The following is a 19003-nucleotide window of genomic DNA, read 5'->3' on the forward strand; positions in this document are numbered from 1 at the left end:
TAACATAATAACTTACCTTCAACATAAGTTCCATCATTCAGAAACATAAATATTTTTTCGTACTCGCCAGCCGCCATGTTTCAGTATAATACATTCAGGTGTTGTGTAGACATTTATATATCTAACTCATGAACACTTTTCAAATTACATAATAGTCAAATAATAAGCATTTAAAACCTGTTTTGATTTAGAATATAAACATTTAAAACTTGTTGTGATTTAAACAGTAATCAGCATTAAAAACCTGTATAAATCAATCAGGTGTAAAAATCATTATAACAGGAACATTTGTTATACTCATCATGTTCATCAACTATAAGATAAGTTCCTGATAATAGTGGAACAAATATAATACAGTTGGAAAAAATATTCCATGAAACAATTTCCACAGAACATATATTATTATAATATTCTTTCCCAAAGGAACAAATATTATCCGGAACAAATATACGTTGACAATATCAGATCATATATCAATCAAGGAAATATGACAGTCCGGAAGTTGTCTTGTGTCCCCATTCCGTTTCGACTTTACAAGGGACGCAACTCCAAATTTACTATTTATCATCGTATGATCGCATGATCGCAGTTCCAGAAACATTTTTTCTCAGGATGCAGAACTTATAAACTAGGTCAGTTAGTGTATTGCAATCCACACAATTTACACATAATTAAAACGCGTTAATAGTGTCAGAATGAGTTTTCTTCTTGCGTGTGTGGCGGGAGTTGTAATTTACGGAACAATTCGTCTGCTTCATTTGGCCAGTTCGTCATCTGCACCAGAACTGAAATACAAAGATGGCTCGTTTTTTGCCAGTCAAATTCTTAAAATGTGTTCTATACTCTCAAAACCGTAAGTATGATAACTTAATGTTACATTTAAATGATTATGTGCAACTAAATAACTCAAAAGTTCAGGCCATACACAAATTCGGGTTATTGCGCACCGGTTTAAACTTTACTGCGTGTTATAGGTATGGACAATTTAGTATACATGTACCACTGCCCTATTTAAGGTGCGACCTAAAGGAAAGCCAAAAAATATGAAAAAGAATATATAATTTTTGGTTGAATTGTCACAAAAACACTCCAATTTGGCAATTATATTTAAAGACAGAATTTCTGTAATTTTTGAAATTAAAGCCATTAAAGGGTCTTTCTATCAATAATAATCACATTATCAAAATAAAAATAAATAGATGTGGGATAAAGCATTTAAAAAACAGGTAAATATATATAGAAATATACATTTAGCACATTCTTAAAACTTCTTGCCCAATCAAATCCTTGGATTTGCCTCTAAGTTTCTAGTAAATATTTCATGTAAAACATATACCTTTTCCAGGTGGGGGTATTCCATGGGATAAATTGGGGGTTCCAACCATATTTTCACATTTAAATGCATTGATCATAAAAAAAGGGGGGGTATGATATTGAGATGTACTGGAACTTTATTCTTTCAAAAAGCTTTGCACGTATCATGTGCTGAGTCAATGTCACGGAACAGAAGTTCCAAATGGAACAAATATTCTGGAATATTTTTTCCACAGGAATAAATATTACAGTAGATGTTCTTAACGGAATAAATAGTATAAAATATTTGTTCCATCAGGTACAGGTATTTTGACATTGTTTATAACAAAGTTTCCACTGGAACTTCTGTTAGGTGGAACAAATATACGTTGACATTTGTATGATGGGCTCAGCTCTTCATTATACATGTTAACGTGACGGTATCCATATTGTACCTATTTAGATAGTTTTTTCCCCTACATTTTTTTTATTATAAAGAAAAAAAATCCATTCTGTGTTTATTTTGTATCTAAGAATCTTTATTATAGGAATACACCAATTTGATTTTTAATCCATATGAGTCAGAAAAATGGGTTTAATTTGATTTCCAACTATCCATGATTCCGTAATGAGGAGTACCAAAATTACATCAGGACTTAAATTCACATCATTAAACATAAAATAACAGAGATTTTATGGGCATTATCATGATTATGTTTTCTGGTCTGTGCGTCCATCCGTTCATTCATTCGTTCTTTCCTTTGTCCATTTGTTGGTCTGTCCTGATTCAGGTTAACATTTTTGGTCAAGTTAGTTTTTGATGAAGTTGAAACTTAGTACACATATTCCCTATGATATGATTTTTCTAATTTTATTGCCAAATTACAGTTTTTTTGCGTCCCATTTTCACAGTTTAATAACTGCACATAGAAAAAGATAGTGCGGAAGGGCATCCGTGTAATAGGGACTCATTCTTGTTTCAAATATTTACAACAATTAGACATAAGTACATGCTCACTAAATATTTTTTTTAAATTGATGCTTGAAAAATATTTTTTTGTTTAAAAAGATGACTTTTTTGTGAATGTTGCATGGCCGTGTTTTCGTTCATTTTACTTTTCCAGTGAAAGCTTCATCTCTTGATATAAACTGTGAATGTTTAGTGTATATTTGAATATACATGTATTGACCTAATTTATAAGCTGTGTAAATGTCAAATAATCAAAATACAAATTGTTTAGTCTCAAAGAAAACTTTTACGATTTCTCAGCTGTTTATGTTGAATAGTCAATAGGTGCAGTTTGGGTACTCAGTGCAATTTGGGTACTGTGACGTTATATATGTACATGTATGTATCCTGCTATTGAAATCTTTTATCATAATTAATCATCTAATTTATTTTAGTTATATACCTACAAAAGTTTGGGGGAAAAGTGGACATTTGCAAACAATTGTGTATGGGAAATTAGGTAGAATTAAATCTCCATTTCCAAAGGGGAAGCGACATTTTATCAAACTGGAAGATGGAGCTACGTTGACATATGATGTATTTGAACCTATATCCCCTCATCTTAGAGGTTTGTATAATATATACATGTATGGTAGACTATATACAAATTATATTTTGGAGTTTTAATCATTGTAACTGAGGGATCAGGTATCCTGGTCACGGCACCATTTGTAACGTAGGGGGTCGGTGACGACACCTCCCGGGACGTGTAGTGGCCAGTACTTCGCCCCTATTCGACCATTGGGATACCTGATATCAGATTATGGCTGAACAACAGACAATGAATCAAAAGAAACTATATTTTATTCACAAATGTACAATAATTGCATGTATTAAACAAAGTCGGATATAAACAGGAGTCGGAAAACTTTCTCAACTGCAGTTCAAAAATAAAGTAATTTCAAATGTAAAATGAAAATTAGAGTGTTCCAGAGATAGTCTTAAAAGTAAAGTAAATTTGCTTTGCATTGTGTTTTAAAGTAGTGAAAGTTGCACCATAAAGGGGTGACTAACTCTAAACTCCAGTGGACTGATACAGTCCGGCGAGTATTTGGAGGCCTGTGAGAGGCCTACTCCGACTGAAAATCAACAACAAATGGAAGTTTTTAACGACCTTGACTGGCTATACAGCCCTTACACGGTCGGTATGAAAATCAAATGATATTCTAAACTTGTCATTAAACCGGGTAACTTTAACTGAAACGGTACTGAAGAAAAGTTGAATAAATAAATATTCATAAAACATTATCAAAACATCGAAAGTTAAATACTAAAACAGTTAAATTAATAATCCTTACTTTTATCTTACTGTGTTTAAATAAAATTAAACTTAAAATAAACATTTAAATACTAAATAATTAATCTGTCCAAATTAAGGGGAATTAACCTTGGCAAATCAAGGCACATCTATTACAATCATAAACAATTGTACATAAAATGGTCATAATATAAATTAAAGTATTTTTAGATAATATATCTAATAAAAAAAACAAAGTCTATAAAATGATGCTTTTTTTTTTATATAGATATGTTATGTTACCATTGTCAGAGGCCAATTGAGTTAATCCATATAATTAATACATGTTTATTATAAGACTACATGATATAGAACTGCACATGTTATAAAACCCCAGTGTGTTATATCTATGAGGCGCCGTTTCACTATTTATTCCTTATTTTCTGATATCAAAAAATATTTCTTGATATCAAAAAATTGAATTTCTGATATCAAAAAATTGAATTTCTGATATCAGAAAATATTTTTTGATATCAAAAAATATTTCTTGATATCAGGAATTCAATTTCCTGATATCAAAAAATCTATTTTTTGATATCAGGAATTCGATTTCTTGATATCAGAAAATATTCTTTATTTCTTGATATCAATAATTCGATTTTTTGATATCAGAAAATCATTTTTTGATATCAAGAAATCCATTTTCTGATATCAAGAAATAGATGTTCTGATATCAAATAATACTGACGATTATTTGATATCAAGAAATACATTTTCTGATATCAGAAAATGATTTTTTGATATCAAAAATTTGAATTCCTGATATCAAGAAATGATTTTTTGATATCAGAAAATAAGAAAAATATCAATGATTGCCCCCTGTGGGTCAATAAAAGCTTCGAAGCTCACCCATGAGCACTAACATAAGAAGTTTTGTATGTTTGTGTATCTCACATATTAATCATTTTTAGGTTTATAGTCAACAATCATATTTCTTTATTGAAAAGCAATTATACGTTCCGGTTTCTTATATTTAAGAATTGAATGCTTCTTTTTGTAAATTCATTAGGGCGTAAAAGCGTTGACCGAAGTACATTTTGTATGAAGCGCGGAAGCGCTTCATTCTAAAAATGTACGCACGGTCAACGCTTTTACAACCCTATAAAGTTTCAAAAAGAAGTATTCAATACTTATAATTACATTTTTTTAGCTTAAATCATGAAAACACGATTTTTATCCAGTTTTATTTAATTCACCTGTGCACTTTTTTGTGGGACCTCGTGTCATCATGCATGATAAATGTTATTGCCTGATGCAATTGTCCAAGGAATAACATGTTAGCCAATCAGAATAACGTATTATAATGAAACTTACATCTAATGTAATTATAAGCAATTATTTGGTTTCCTCTTAAACAGATTTGTTCAACTAGGTTTTTGTGAATTTAAGCCCAAGTATTTGGTAATATTGTTTTTTAAGTTTTTTCAAGTTGATGATGTTGCGAATTTAGTAAGTCAATAAGTTCTGTTAAGTATATAAAAATCAGGAGATGTGGTATTATTGCCATTGAGACAACTATCCACAAAAGCCGGTTCAAATGAAGTGGATATAAAAATTATAGGCAATCGATCGGACTTCAATAATGAGAAACCCAATACCGTAAAGTCGGCTATAAAAGGTCCCGAAAAAAAGATTTATTTAGAAAGCAAACGGCTTATTAATTTATAACCAAAAAAAATATTACGAAAAACAAATATGACAGTCCACATACCTGCCAACTGTCAATATTTGCGCGGGATTTCCCCCATGGAGGCTCCCAAATTGAAGTTTTGAAAGAGCAATGTTGTCCACAATTTAAATTAAACAATTAATTTTACAACGATTGTAGGCTTATAAAAGTATAAAGAAGCTAAAAAAAACCACATTAAAATGAATTTGCATGCCCCCTTGAAGGTTTTTTTTTAGGACTATGTCAACCATCTTGCACACACAACCCCCATGGGCATTTTGAAAAGTTGGCAGGTATGCAGACACGAACCAACAACAATTATACATCCTTACAGGCTTTCCATTCTCAATTTTATTGTTACGTGGGACAGACACCTAAAGAATGTTGCGGCCTGGGACAGTAGTGTTTTGTCACAACATACTGTAAGAGCAAAAAATATATGTTTTTATATATTGGTATTGATATTGATTTTATTATCAGTAAATTCAAAGCAAACTGAAAAGTATGAATAATATTGTCTTTTTGTTGATTGGATATAGAAGTATCCGGTCACGTTCACTCTGTGTAGTATTTGTAGTTGTATTCATCTGATGAGTTAAGCCTTTTTCAACTTTTTTATAGGTTGATGTTATGTTGTACTGTTACACCCCTGTCCTAGGTTAGGGGAGGGTTGGGATCCCACTAACATATTCAACACCACCACCATTCTGTATGTATGTGCCTGTCCTAAGGCAGGAGTTTGTAATTCAGTGGCTGTCGTTTGTGTATATGTATTTGTTTTTCGTTCATTTTTTATACATAAATTAGGCCGTTAGTTTTCTCGTTTAAATTGTTTTACATTGTCTTTTCGGGGCCTTTTAAAACTGCATATGCAGAATGGGCCTTGCTCATTGTTGAAGGCTGTACAGTGACCTATATATATATAAAAAGAAGATGTGGCATGCTTGTCAATGAGATTTAACTGTCCACCAGAGACCAAAATGACACAGACATTAACAACTATAGGTCACCGTACGGCCTTCAACAATGAGCAAAGCCCATACCGCATAGTCAGCTATAAAAGGCCTAGATAAGACAATGTAAAACAATTCAAATGAGAAAACTAACGGCCTTATTTACATAAAAAAAAATGAACGAAAAAAAATGAACGAAAAAAAAAATGTAACACATAAACAAACAACAACCACTGAATCACAGGCTCCTGACTTGGGTCAGGCACATACTTAAATAATGTGGCGGGGTTAAACATGTTAGCGGGATCCCAACCCTCCCCCTAACCTGGGACAGTGGTATAGCAGTATATAGTTGTTTAAAATTGCTGTGTTATTTGATCTCTTGTGGAGAGTTGTCTTCGGCAATCCTACCACATCTTCTTTTGTATATATAAAAATCAGTTGAAATGGTCTTTATTCATCAGATCGATACAAAGAACAAAAAAACAGACCGGACGTGGCAGTATAACAGTTATAAGAAGAAGGAAAATACAGATGTGAAAGCATTCTCAGTTACTTACAAATAGTTCATAGCCAATAGCAACAAAAAATTCTTGTTTTTTTTTTTAAATAATTCGTCTATATATGTGACATTTTTTTTAAAGACTAGTAGCATCTATTATACTGCACCTTCAGTGGCGGATTGAGAACGTTTTAAAATAGAGGAACCACTGACTGCCATTAAAAGGACCCACTACAGTAATGCTTCAATGATTTACTATATAATCAACCAAATGTTTGCCATGATATGTGTGACCAGGCCCTCTAGATCTGCCTATGGCCATTTAAGAATTGGATGCCCCTTTTTATAAATTCATTAGGGTATAAAAGCGTTTACCGAAGTACATTGTGTATGCAGTGTGGAAGCCCTTCCTTCTAAAAATGTGCACACGTTCAAAGCTTTTACAACCTTACGAATTACAAAAAGAAGCATTCGATACTTATAATTACATTTTAGCTAGGATAATGAAAACACGATTTCGGTCAAGTTTTTCTTTAATTTAATGACTTTTTTGTGCACTTTATTGTGGGAGCTCGGGTCATCACGAATGTTACATTTCATTGTGTAATGAAAGTTAATTTCAGAAGGACATGAGATTGCTATCAGCCAATCAGAATAGCAAATCATAATGAAACATACATGCAATGCAATTATATATCATTTAAATTACATTTATTTTATATGAGCCTTTTCTGTGAAGTTTTGAAAAAAAATATGAAGGCTTGATGTACGTTTTCATTTCTAAAATACCTTTATTTTGAAAGCGTTTGTCTTTCAAATTTGTATTACACGACAGTCAAGAAAGTCACAATTCGTTTTGAGAATATTAGTATGTTCAATTTAGGTAGGTACATGCATGGCATTAGATATATAAGGCGAAAAGATTGTGTATTACGTCAGTTGAACCTGAATATTATCATCAAGCCATTGTATCTTAATCTTGAACACATCAATATTTATTTTCGATAAGTCAAGTTTTGTTAAACATTTTCCAGTATTTAGTTAATTCTTAGGTCGACTTATTCCTTCGATTGGGATTGTTCGAGGCAAAAGTAAATACTGTGTTATATTTTATAATAATTTAAAAAAAAACTTCAATATATTGTCTTGTTGTGACATCGGAGTCGAATTCTGTACTCAGTTTAAAATATTGTTAAGTTTTCTAGAGACTTTAAAGTCTAAATCATGTGTATAAAACTTGAAATGTATAAGCATTTTGTTTTTTTGTAACAATGGACCCTTTACGATAAATAAAATGACAAATATCGCGTAGCGGTACATTGCACATAATAATAGGTATACCCGGAAACATCATTTCACATATTTCCTGATGTTTGGGCTCATGGGTGAGTTTGAATGCTTTTATTGACGCACAGGGAGCCTTTATTTATTCATTTATTTCTTATTTTCTGATATCAGAAAATGATTTATTGATATCAGGAATTCGATTTTTTGATATCACAAAATCAATTTTTGATATCAGAAAATCTATTTCTTGATATCAAAAAATAATTTATATTTTCTGATATCAAAAATTCGAATTCCTGATATCAAAAAATCGATTTCCTGATATCAAGAAATGAATTTTTGATATCAGGAATTCGAATTTTTGATATCAGAAAATATGCTTTATTTCTTGATATCAAGAAATCGAACTCCTGATATCAAAAAATAGAATTTTTTGATATCAGAAAATCATTTTTTGATATCAGAAAATAAGTATTAAATAGTAAAACGGCGCCTCATATATATCTAGATAAAGTCAATGAACTTTAAGCACGTGTAACTGTTATAATGTCAATCAAGATAAGATAGGCGGAGTCTCTATAAACGTAAACATTGACCAGATGATATAGCAATATCATTACAAGATATCTTATTGAAAAATAAGGACATATGTATTATGCCTGCCAATGAGACAACTATCCAGCAAAGTTTAAATGAAGTGGATGTAACTTGTAAGCACTTAATTGCAACCAAAACTTTTAAGTCTATTAAGTCTGTTTGTGAGCTATTAACCCTGCTTTAACCTGGGACAGTGGTGTAACAACACAACATCAGAACAAACTATAAAGATCAATTTAAAATATGAGAATTAAAACGAAAAGACACAGGCAGGAAATTATATAAAAAAGAAGATGTAGTATGATTGCCAATGAGACAACTATCCACAAAAGACCAAAATGACACAAACATTAACAACTATAGGTCACTGTACAGTCTTCAACAATGAGCAAAGCCCATACTGCATAGTCGGCTATAAAAGGCATTATTAACATTTATTCCATTCATAAATTTATGACATGAAATAAGTGATACAAATACAATTTTTACGTGACTTCATTTTCCTCTTTTATGCATTTTTAGGAGATTATACTATAGTGATCAGCCCAGGTATAGCTAACAGTAGTGAGACGGCCTATATCTGTACATTTGTACATTATGCTCAAGACAATGGTTACAGAGTAGTGGTACAGAACCATCTAGGAGCAGTTCTCAGTATAGAACTAACATCATCTAGAATGTTCACCTACGGTATGTTTTTGTTACACAATTAAACTTGTCTAGAATGTTCACATACAGTACTTCTCATTATATGGGAATTTTATAGTTACAGTGCATCATAAGCCTATGAAGGCTGGCTGACATAAACTATGTTTCATAATTGTAATATAATGTTATATCAGGCTGCACTTTAATAAAACAATATATATATATATATAATATCTATAATACTAAAATTACGAGGTCCAATTTGTCAGCCGTCATCACTTGAAAACGACGAATCAAAACATTCAACTTTATATACAACTTATATAGTACAAAGGTGTAGATTAAAAATTACACCACTCCAGGTCCTTTTGTTTTCCACGTAATTAATATTGCCAATAATAAAGAGGTTCCGGGTAGAGTCCGATACCGATACCAATAGTATAATCACCTGTTACTTATTACCTTATCTGTACGTTCCGCATCTGACAGGGGCACCACCAAACAGTGTATACAGGATTAAAATGCTATATACACTTTTCCAAATAATTAGTATTTATCATGACCAATAATTGATAAGTTCCAGTTCGACGGGTTCAAACAGAAAGATTTGAAAGCAGAGAAAACTGTGTATCTTATAATCGGCATGATTTTATCAGATGACAATACCAATACTAAAGTAAGGCTTGCGCACAGTTATATACTTTAATTCAGTCACGGACCCGCGATGTCACAGGTGTGTTCTAGTAGATATAAAAAAGAAGATGAAGGTATGATTGCCAATGACAAAAAAATGATGAGTCTTCACAAGAGACCTTCAAACGGGAAAACCAACGTTACGGTCTAATCTATATAAACAAAACGAGAAACGAGAAACACGTATATATTACATAAACAAACGACAACTACTGTACATCAGATTCCTGACTTAGGACAGGTGCAACTACTTGCAGCGGGATTAAACGTTTTAATGGATCCAAACCTTCTCCTTTTTTCTGAAACAATAGCATAACATCACAACATAGAAAAACACACGATAAAATATCAATTGGCAGACTTAACTCAATCAAAAAACGTATGATTACACATGAATGAACATATAAATTTGATCTGCTATATCTGAATACAAATGCACAGTTAATTAAATATTAGAGACAAACATTCATGACCAAACATCTAACAACCAAATTCAAACAAAGCCATAGCAGGACACCACTGAGAAATATTTAACCCTTCAAAAATATTGATCAATATTCACTTTAAAAAAAAAAACGGTTTTAAAAAAAGAATTACAATCTTGAAGTTTATACATATGTAGTAAGAATAAGTGATATTACAAATAATCAAAGCTGGTGTACAGACAAGATCCATATAAATAAAAAATAACAAAAAAGCGTTATAAACAGTATCAACAGGTCGAATTAACAAGAAAATACGATTTGAGAGTACTCGCAGTTACTGACAGCTAGTTAAAAGCCAAAACCAATTAATATTAATAATAAAAAATCATGCATCAGAGACTAAAATCAACTAAAACACATCCCAGGGATTTAGTATTTTAACGTCATTGATAGTCAAAGAAGACATGACTTGTGCAATGCCAAAAATAAATGTATCGACAGGTAGTAGGATAGTGGAGTTATTTATATCAGAAGAAAAGATAAAACTGACAAATCAAATGCTATCAATCAATGGAAGGAGAGTCAAACAACTGCCATATTCCTTACTTAGACATTTTCAGAAGAAAGTTTTGGGTTAAACCTTGTATATATAAAAACTTCAACAAAAGTATTTGTGGGTGAGGGGGCGCCACTGTTAAATTAATTTTTCAGAAAATTGACATGAATTTCACAAAATTATGCCAAAAGTCAGTCGTTCACAAATTCACCTACATTTAAGGCGTCACAAAAACATAGCAAATGACATGATCAGTGAGAAATCTTTTATAACTTTAATAATTGGACATGTTAAGACATGTTTTCATATAATTATAACAACATCATTGCAGTTAAAACAAATATTCAGGTTTTTAGGGCAAAAACTATGAGTGAGTGAACCAACTCCTTTATGGAGTACCTATACACTTGACAGAGATTATAATTTCTTAATATGGGGCAGGCATACCTGTATGAATTATTTTTTTGGTAAATCCAAAACCTGTTAAAAAAGAAACGGAAATACCGTAACGTTTCCGATTTTGGTTCTGTTGTTAGGGATTTATTCTTGTGACGTTATTTAAGTTATGACATCATATTCAAAGTAATCAAAGGAACACGATCGTCAGGTAATGTTTATTCATATTAAGACAAAGAATTATTGAAAATGAAATTAGTATTGTATTCATTGAGTTCCTATATTTTACTAGACTACTCAAAGTTTTATGACAACGAGACAGGAAGAAGGAAGTAGATCTCTGTGTAAATGCTGGAATTAAAAAAAAGTGACAAAAAAAAGTTAACGATTTTGAGTTCATTAGTACAATGAAAAATATTTCTTATTACAGGGCATACAGATGAGTTAAAGATTATCGTTGAAGACATAGAGAAACTATATCCCGATAGTCAGTTCCTAGCTGTGGGGTTCAGTATGGGGGGTAATATAGTCACTAAATATCTCGGAGAGGACAATGGTCACCAACATAAGTTTATATGTGGGATGTCAATATGTCAGGGATATGATATTCAAAAGTGAGTAGTAGGCTGTGGTGTTTATAGATTTTTGTTTTGTTTTTTTAGACAAGAGGGTGTTTCCTCCAGTGATACTTTTTTAACATGCTTAATTCACATAGGATTTTTTCAATAAAAAAAAATCATCGGGTTTAAAGGAATAATGCATTGCAAAAAGGAATATTTCATCAATCAAACTCCATTCATAGTTTTTCTTGAATATCCTTTTTATATGAGATACAAATTTTATTAGGTCTGATAAAGATTTTTTCGCAGTTAAGACATTTCAACTGAGGCACTTCACAGGTGTCAAAAGGCATCATTATGGAGGAAAGGGGGTGCCATCAAAAAACATCATTTTGGAGGAAAGGGTTAAGATCCAACCTCATTAAAGGGTGATAGTTTTGACTGATTTCTTATAAAGTGGAATAAGTCAAAATTATCACTAATACAAGACTAACAAATATGGCACTAAATACTGTAAATTAAGAAAATATCGATTGCAAATATTTATATTGTGATTTTGTCATTTGAGTCTAAATTGCTATTTAAATTTTTGTGGTGTTTAGAAAAATTCTTATTCAAATCATATATACATATTTTAAAATGGGAGTTCAAATTACTTCCAATATAAACCTGTCACATTTTTTGCAATAATTTCTGAATTTACAGTAAACAAAAAGTAAAATCACAAAAATACAGAACTCTGAGGAAAAATAAGCAAAAGTAACCAGTTCCAATAAGATAATATAATTTTTTTTTAAATGGAATATTTTTTACCAGACATTGCCAGATGAGTGATATAGGTATTTGGAAGCCTCTTGTTTTTGTTGTTATAATTGTACATTTTCTTATTTTTATCAATAAAACTATGTAAAAGAGGCTTGAAAGGTACAATCAAAATTGATTTTAGAAAAAAACATGGCAAACAAGAAAAAAAAAAACAACATAGAAAACTAAAGACAGCTACACAATCCCCAACCAAAAACCAGGATTAAGATATTTCTAGTTAATATTAGGAATACATATATGTAGATGAAAAGAATTTTAACTTTTATTTTACAGATAATACAATTGAATTCCATTATATATCACTATGATATTGTATGTACTTTATGAATACATTATTATTAGATTGACTTAACTGACTTAATCCACTTCGTCCCATGGGGGACATAGGGAGACCACAGTAGCTTTCCATCTTTTCCTGTCCTTGGCTAGTTTCTTTGCTTCACCCCATGTTTTCCCAATTTTCTGGAGATCAGATGTTAAATCTCTGCGCCAGATGGATTTTGGTCGCCCTCTTTTTATGATGCCCTTAGGGATTCTAATCTAGTGCCTGTCCTGTTACATTTGTGTTGCTCTTACGTAAAGTAGTGTCACGGAATAGAAGTTCCTTCATAATATAAGTTCCAAATGGAAAAACTATTCTGGAATATTATTTCCACAGGAATAAATATTACAGTAGATGTTCCTAACGGAATAAATAGTATAGAATAGTTGTTCCAACAGGTACAGGTATTATGACATTGTTTATAATAAAGTTTCCACTGGAACTTCTGTCAGGTGGAACAAATATACGTTGACAGTGTGTCCAATCCATTTCCATCTTCTTGTTGTTATCGTTCTTTCTATTGGTTCTTGTCATGTCCTTTTCCATAACTCTTTGTTGCTGATTGTGTTTGGCCACTTAATTCCAATGATGTTTCTAAGGCACCTGTTCATGAAAACTTGTAATGTTTTTGTTGATGCAGCTGTCAGTCTCCAAGTTTCTGACCCATAGAGAAGAATAGATTTTACGTTTGAGTTGAAGATCCTGATTTTGGTGTTCGATCTGAGCGCTTTGCTCCTCCAGACTGGTTTTAGGATAGCAAAGGCTTGTTGAGCTTTTCTTTTTCTTGATTGGATCTTCATCTGTCCCACCTGATGTACTGATTACACTTCCAAGATATGTGAATTCATGAACATCTTCAATTTCAGCATCTCTCACTTTGGTTTTGTTAAGTTGGTTTGTGTTTACCCTCATGGATTTTGTCTTTATTATTAGATTAGTTTTAACTAATTGGATTATCCTCTTCAAATAAAAATAATTATTTATTTTAATATTTCCATAAAACTTTTTTTCAGGGCCTTTCCATTGCTGTTAGAATGGAGTCATCTGAGGAGAATGTATGTCTATTTTATGACATCGTATCAGAAGTTTTTACTGCGCCACCATTACCACACAGTACTGTCTGAGGATGTTAAAAGTAAACACAAGCTTGAGGAAGACAAGATATTTGCTTCCACATCTTTGGCAGAATTAGATCAGTCTTATACTATGTAAGATTTCTGTTACCGCTATAGTTTAAGCATATTTTATTGTTCAAAACAAATGGATTAGACACAAGTTTTCCAACTTAGTTCCGTCTTCTCCATAATATACATTATATTTATATAGCACATTACATAAATATATATTTTTCTACCCCTATACATTTTAGAATCACTTAAAATTTAAAAGAAGTTGACATTTGAATGAATACCTGTTGTATATTTGTAAATTTTAGCACCTTTTTACCATAATTTTCATTTCGCTACAATATCTCATTGTTGAGGATATGTTTAAAATTGGAGTTATCTTCCTTTATACATTATTGCAGTTGAAATAATTACAAATAAATACCTAATTCTTTAGTATTGCCTTCCTATAATAGAAAAAAACAAGAATGTATCCGCACTATCGTTATGTTCAGTGGACCATGAAAATGGGTGAAAATCTCTAATGTGGCATTAAAATTAGAAAGATCATGTGTACTAAGTAGGTTTTAAGTTGATTGGACTTCAACTTCATCAAAAACGACCTGGACCAAAAACTTTAACCAAAACTTTAACCTGAAGTGGGAATAACGAACCGACAGACAGACGGATGCACAGACCAGAAACATAATGTCCATAAATGGGGCAAAAAACAAGGGTTAGGGATATTCATCCTTGAAATAAAATCAGAACATGCACAGCCAAGAAATACACAAATAGCAAAGGAACAGTGCTTTAAATGCTTCAATTGCTGTTCTTCTTCTCAAAGTCACTATGCCTACTACAATGCAATGTTTAATTTTAAAATTCTCACTGAAAAAGTAATTCAATCTCTACTTTCAGTTCTAATAAACTTTTTGATTTTAATAACATATTTATGTTTATTTTCAGAAAACGTTGGGGATACAAGAGTTTAGACGAGTATTACAAAGCGTGTAGTAGCTGTAATTATATAAACAATGTAAATATTCATTTAGATTCTCTTCTTTACTCATAGGGTATTCATCAATTGAATTGGTCCCAATTAATGCATATATTGTCATTTCAAGGCTATGCTTTATAGGTTTTATTCATTGTTGAAGGATGTATGTTGACCTATAGTTGTTAATTTCTGTGACATTTGGTCTCTGGTGGAGAGTTGTCTAATTGGCAATCATACAAAGACTCATACCTGCCAACTTTTCCAAATGCCCATGGGGGTTTTGCGTGCAAGATGACTGTCATAGTCCTAAAAATCCTTCAAGGGGGCATGCAAATACATTTTAATGTTGTTTTTTGGCTTCTACGTACTTTCATAAGCTGAAAGTCATTGTAAAATTAATTGTTTTGTTTAAATTGTGGACAAAATTGCTCTTTCAAAATTTCAATTTGGGAGCCTCCATGGGGGAAATCCCCCGCAAATAGTGACAGTTGGCAGGTATGAAGACTAAAACCAGAATGTATACATGCCCTCTATACAGGAAAATAAACCCAATACTTGGATTAATTAGGAATATATACTGTACAAGCAGAAATTTTAGTGGAAGATTTAATTTTGTTTATTTCATGGAAAGAATATATCCACTAAATTAAAACCCCATGAAAATTTAACCTCCAAATAATATCACTTACATTTAAGGAAACCACAAAATTAAATCACCATGCAATCTTATAGAGACAGAAAACCATGTAATTTTAACCCCACGAAAATTAATGTTTCTACAGTACGTGACAATCATATTGGAAAAAATTAGTCCATTTGTTCATCATTATTTAGGCTGTTTAAATCTTAAGGTAATTTTTTTTTTATTTCTATTAAAGTACAGCATACTTTTAGGGTTTCTGTTATAAAAAGGGTTAACAAGGGCTTTTAAGTTTAGTAATTTATAAGTTGTAGCTTTTTAAGGAAAAGGGGTGTTATTGTTTTATTACATATTTTCATTTTTTATTCAATATAGAGATTGTCATTGTCTATTTTCAGATAACAATACCAATGTTTTTGTTGAATGCTAGAGATGACCCGTTGGTACCTCAACCGTTACTGAAGTGTGCCACACAATATGCAGGTATATTATAAAAAAGTAAAAACACAAAAGTACTGAACTCCGAGGAAAATTCAAAAAGGAAAATCAAAAATCAAAAGGCAAAATCAAAAGTCCAAACACATCAAACGAATGGATAACAACTGTCATATTCCTGACTTGGTACAGACATTTTCTAATGTAGAAAATGGTGGATTGAACCTGGTTTTATAGCTAGCTAAACCTCTCACTTGTATGACAGTCACATCAAATTCCATCACATTGTCAACGATGCATGGTCTAAAGGGTCCCTCTTCTGTTGTTGTCTTTTAACTTTTACCTCTGAACTACTCAGCCATGAACAAAGAGGTAAATGAAATTTTTAATCAGATTTCTGAAGGAATTATCTGCTATTGATATGGGAATGATATGGGAATGTACAGCGGACAGGCATCCAGGCGAACATCTGCCAAACGATGTCCTTTCATAAACATGGTACTTTCTTATGATGTTTTTATTTGGAAAATGACAAGACTTTCTTCAATCTATAGACTCTTTTCAATTATCACTTATTATTAAGAACCAAGCTAGAGCTTTCAATGTGTACACATATTTTTTACTATTTTACTGGTTAAGTTAAGTTCTATGCTTATCACATGCTAATAGAGGGTCTCATTGGGGTCTAAGTGTGACACAGGATTGGCTGATTTCTTTCATTCATAAGCGTGACATGTGAAAGTCGAATAATTATAAATGAAAATGAGAAATGTCTGGCAGAATTCGGGAAATTACATGCTCTATTATGGCAAAGATAAGCAGTAAGGGATGATCACTTAACAGGAAGTGGGATCCGGAATCAGACACTCAAATCAGACCTCCCTAATAGAATTAATTCTGTACATTCTACATATGGAAAATAATATGAAATTATAAAACTTTGATTGGAGATTGAAACTTTTAAATTTATCCTGTATTTCAGAGTCTCATGAAAATTGTATACTGATGATAACTAAGCATGGCGGCCATCTTGGATTTTTTGAAGGAGGATATATCACCCCTGACACAATAACCTGGTTAGACAGAGCCATCATTGAGTTTGCCAATGCAGCAGTTACTATTACTCAAGCAAAGAAAAATTTGATGAATGGAGTTCAAATTTCATAACAGCAACACATGTAGTAAACATGGAAAACTTACAATTGGAAACTAAAATTTAATCTATATTATTGTCCCATATTATTACAATTCTTAACTAAAATTTAATCTATATTATTGTCCCATATTATTACAATTCTTAACTAAAATTTAATCTATATTATTGTCCCATATTATTTGAGTTCTTAACTAAATTTTTACTATATTGTTGTCCTATAATCTGTACATTTCTAAACTAAAATGTAATCCTTATTGCTGTCCCTCAATCAGAACAATTCTAACTGAAATGTAATCCATATTATTGTCCCAGAATCTTAACAAATCGTTTAATCCATATTTTTGTCCCATAATATGTGCAATATAATCTAAAATTTAATCTACATTGTTGTCCTCTAATCTTCACTCAAAATATGTGCAATTCTTAACTAAAATTGAAATCAAAAGTTAGATTACTCATATGAACTGTCTGAAAAATTGTAAGATGTGTATAAGTAAATGTACAATTATTATGTAATAAGAATGTTGATATGTAATAGATAGGTTTCAATTGACACAAATAGAGCAAAAATTACTTCCCTTTTGATGGATGTCGAAGTGTGTGAAGTCTTTATAAATCGGTAATATTCAAATACTAGACTTAAGAAAAAGGTCTTTTCTGAACATTTTTTTCTTCAAGCTTCACTTTATTCATCACTAGAACCTAGAAAGAATCACTAGTCAGACATTTTTCAGAATCTAAAGGATTTTGGGTAATCTCATTGTTCATCACACTAAAATAAAAGTAATGTTACATCATTGGTTGAATTTCCATTATTTAGAACGTTTTAAACCAATGTTATGGTGTAAGCTTTTGAAAATATTACCAAGAATGCATTAAATTCTTGGTTAGAAAATAAGAATATCAACCATTTAAAAATGGCAGCCAAGGGAAGTAACTCAACTCAAACATCGGAAACCTATGTATAATGATGTGCAATTTTCAATTGCTTTTCTTGCCATATTATTTATTTATCTGTAGGTTGTATGTACATTTAATGTGATCCCCCTAATAAGTTCACTTGACTGATCATGATAAAAAAATTATACCGTGATGTGCATGGATCTTCTATCCTTTAAGGTTTCATTTACAAACATCACACATGTATCTTCAGATCTATTTTTCATGGTTTCAATACAATTTCTGTAGCCTGTGAAGTCTGTGAAGCTGTATTGTCACCCCCACTTACAAAAAAATAAATGATTTAAATGTTTTTTAGGCTGGCAAGAAATGAGCTTAAGTCTGTCAAACTACAGAATAGTTGCAAACTCCTGTGTCTGCTTACAACGCAATTTCTTCAAATGAATGTGATAATAAATCTTCAGCATGAACTCAGAACTTTTAATGGCAGAATAAATTTGGCTGAATATTATCAGTAATTTGTCTATACAATATGAATTTATTTTTTGTTATTTTACAAATCAAGAACTTTAAGGCTAACAAGTGGCTTCACTTTTACTTTTCTCAAACTATGGCTCCTTTATGTTTTGAAACTTGTGAACAATGCTTATTACCATAAAAGAAAGATAAAGTTTGAATTTCAGTAATGTTCCTTTCACAGTTTTCTAAGTTATGTCCCTTTTACAGTTTTCTAA

The 19003-nt window shown here is 31.5% G+C and overlaps 1 protein-coding gene across 1 annotated transcript; it reads left to right on the plus strand.

The window, feature by feature from the left end:
- Window positions 1-536: 536 nt before the first annotated feature.
- Window positions 537-18951, plus strand: LOC134719234 (monoacylglycerol lipase ABHD2-like). Its single transcript, XM_063582239.1, has 8 exons — window positions 537-853; window positions 2698-2870; window positions 9130-9297; window positions 11756-11939; window positions 14046-14240; window positions 15108-15177; window positions 16177-16261; window positions 17196-18951. Exons 1-8 carry the CDS (start codon window positions 696-698, stop codon window positions 17378-17380), a joined length of 1218 nt encoding a protein of 405 aa, XP_063438309.1. The 5' UTR covers window positions 537-695; the 3' UTR covers window positions 17381-18951.
- Window positions 18952-19003: the final 52 nt, after the last annotated feature.

The sequence above is a fragment of the Mytilus trossulus genome, chromosome 5, assembly GCF_036588685.1.
Source record: "Mytilus trossulus isolate FHL-02 chromosome 5, PNRI_Mtr1.1.1.hap1, whole genome shotgun sequence".
NCBI lineage: Eukaryota > Metazoa > Mollusca > Bivalvia > Mytilida > Mytilidae > Mytilus > Mytilus trossulus.

Bases quoted from the DNA above. Each gene is read 5' to 3' on its own strand.
- LOC134719234 (XM_063582239.1), top strand. From the start codon at position 696: ATGAGTTTTCTTCTTGCGTGTGTGGCGGGAGTTGTAATTTACGGAACA. The intron at 2,871-9,129 runs GTTTGTATAATA...ATGCATTTTTAG, and splicing joins TATATCCCCTCATCTTAGAG to GAGATTATACTATAGTGATC. The intron at 16,262-17,195 runs GTATATTATAAA...CCTGTATTTCAG, and splicing joins GTGTGCCACACAATATGCAG to AGTCTCATGAAAATTGTATA.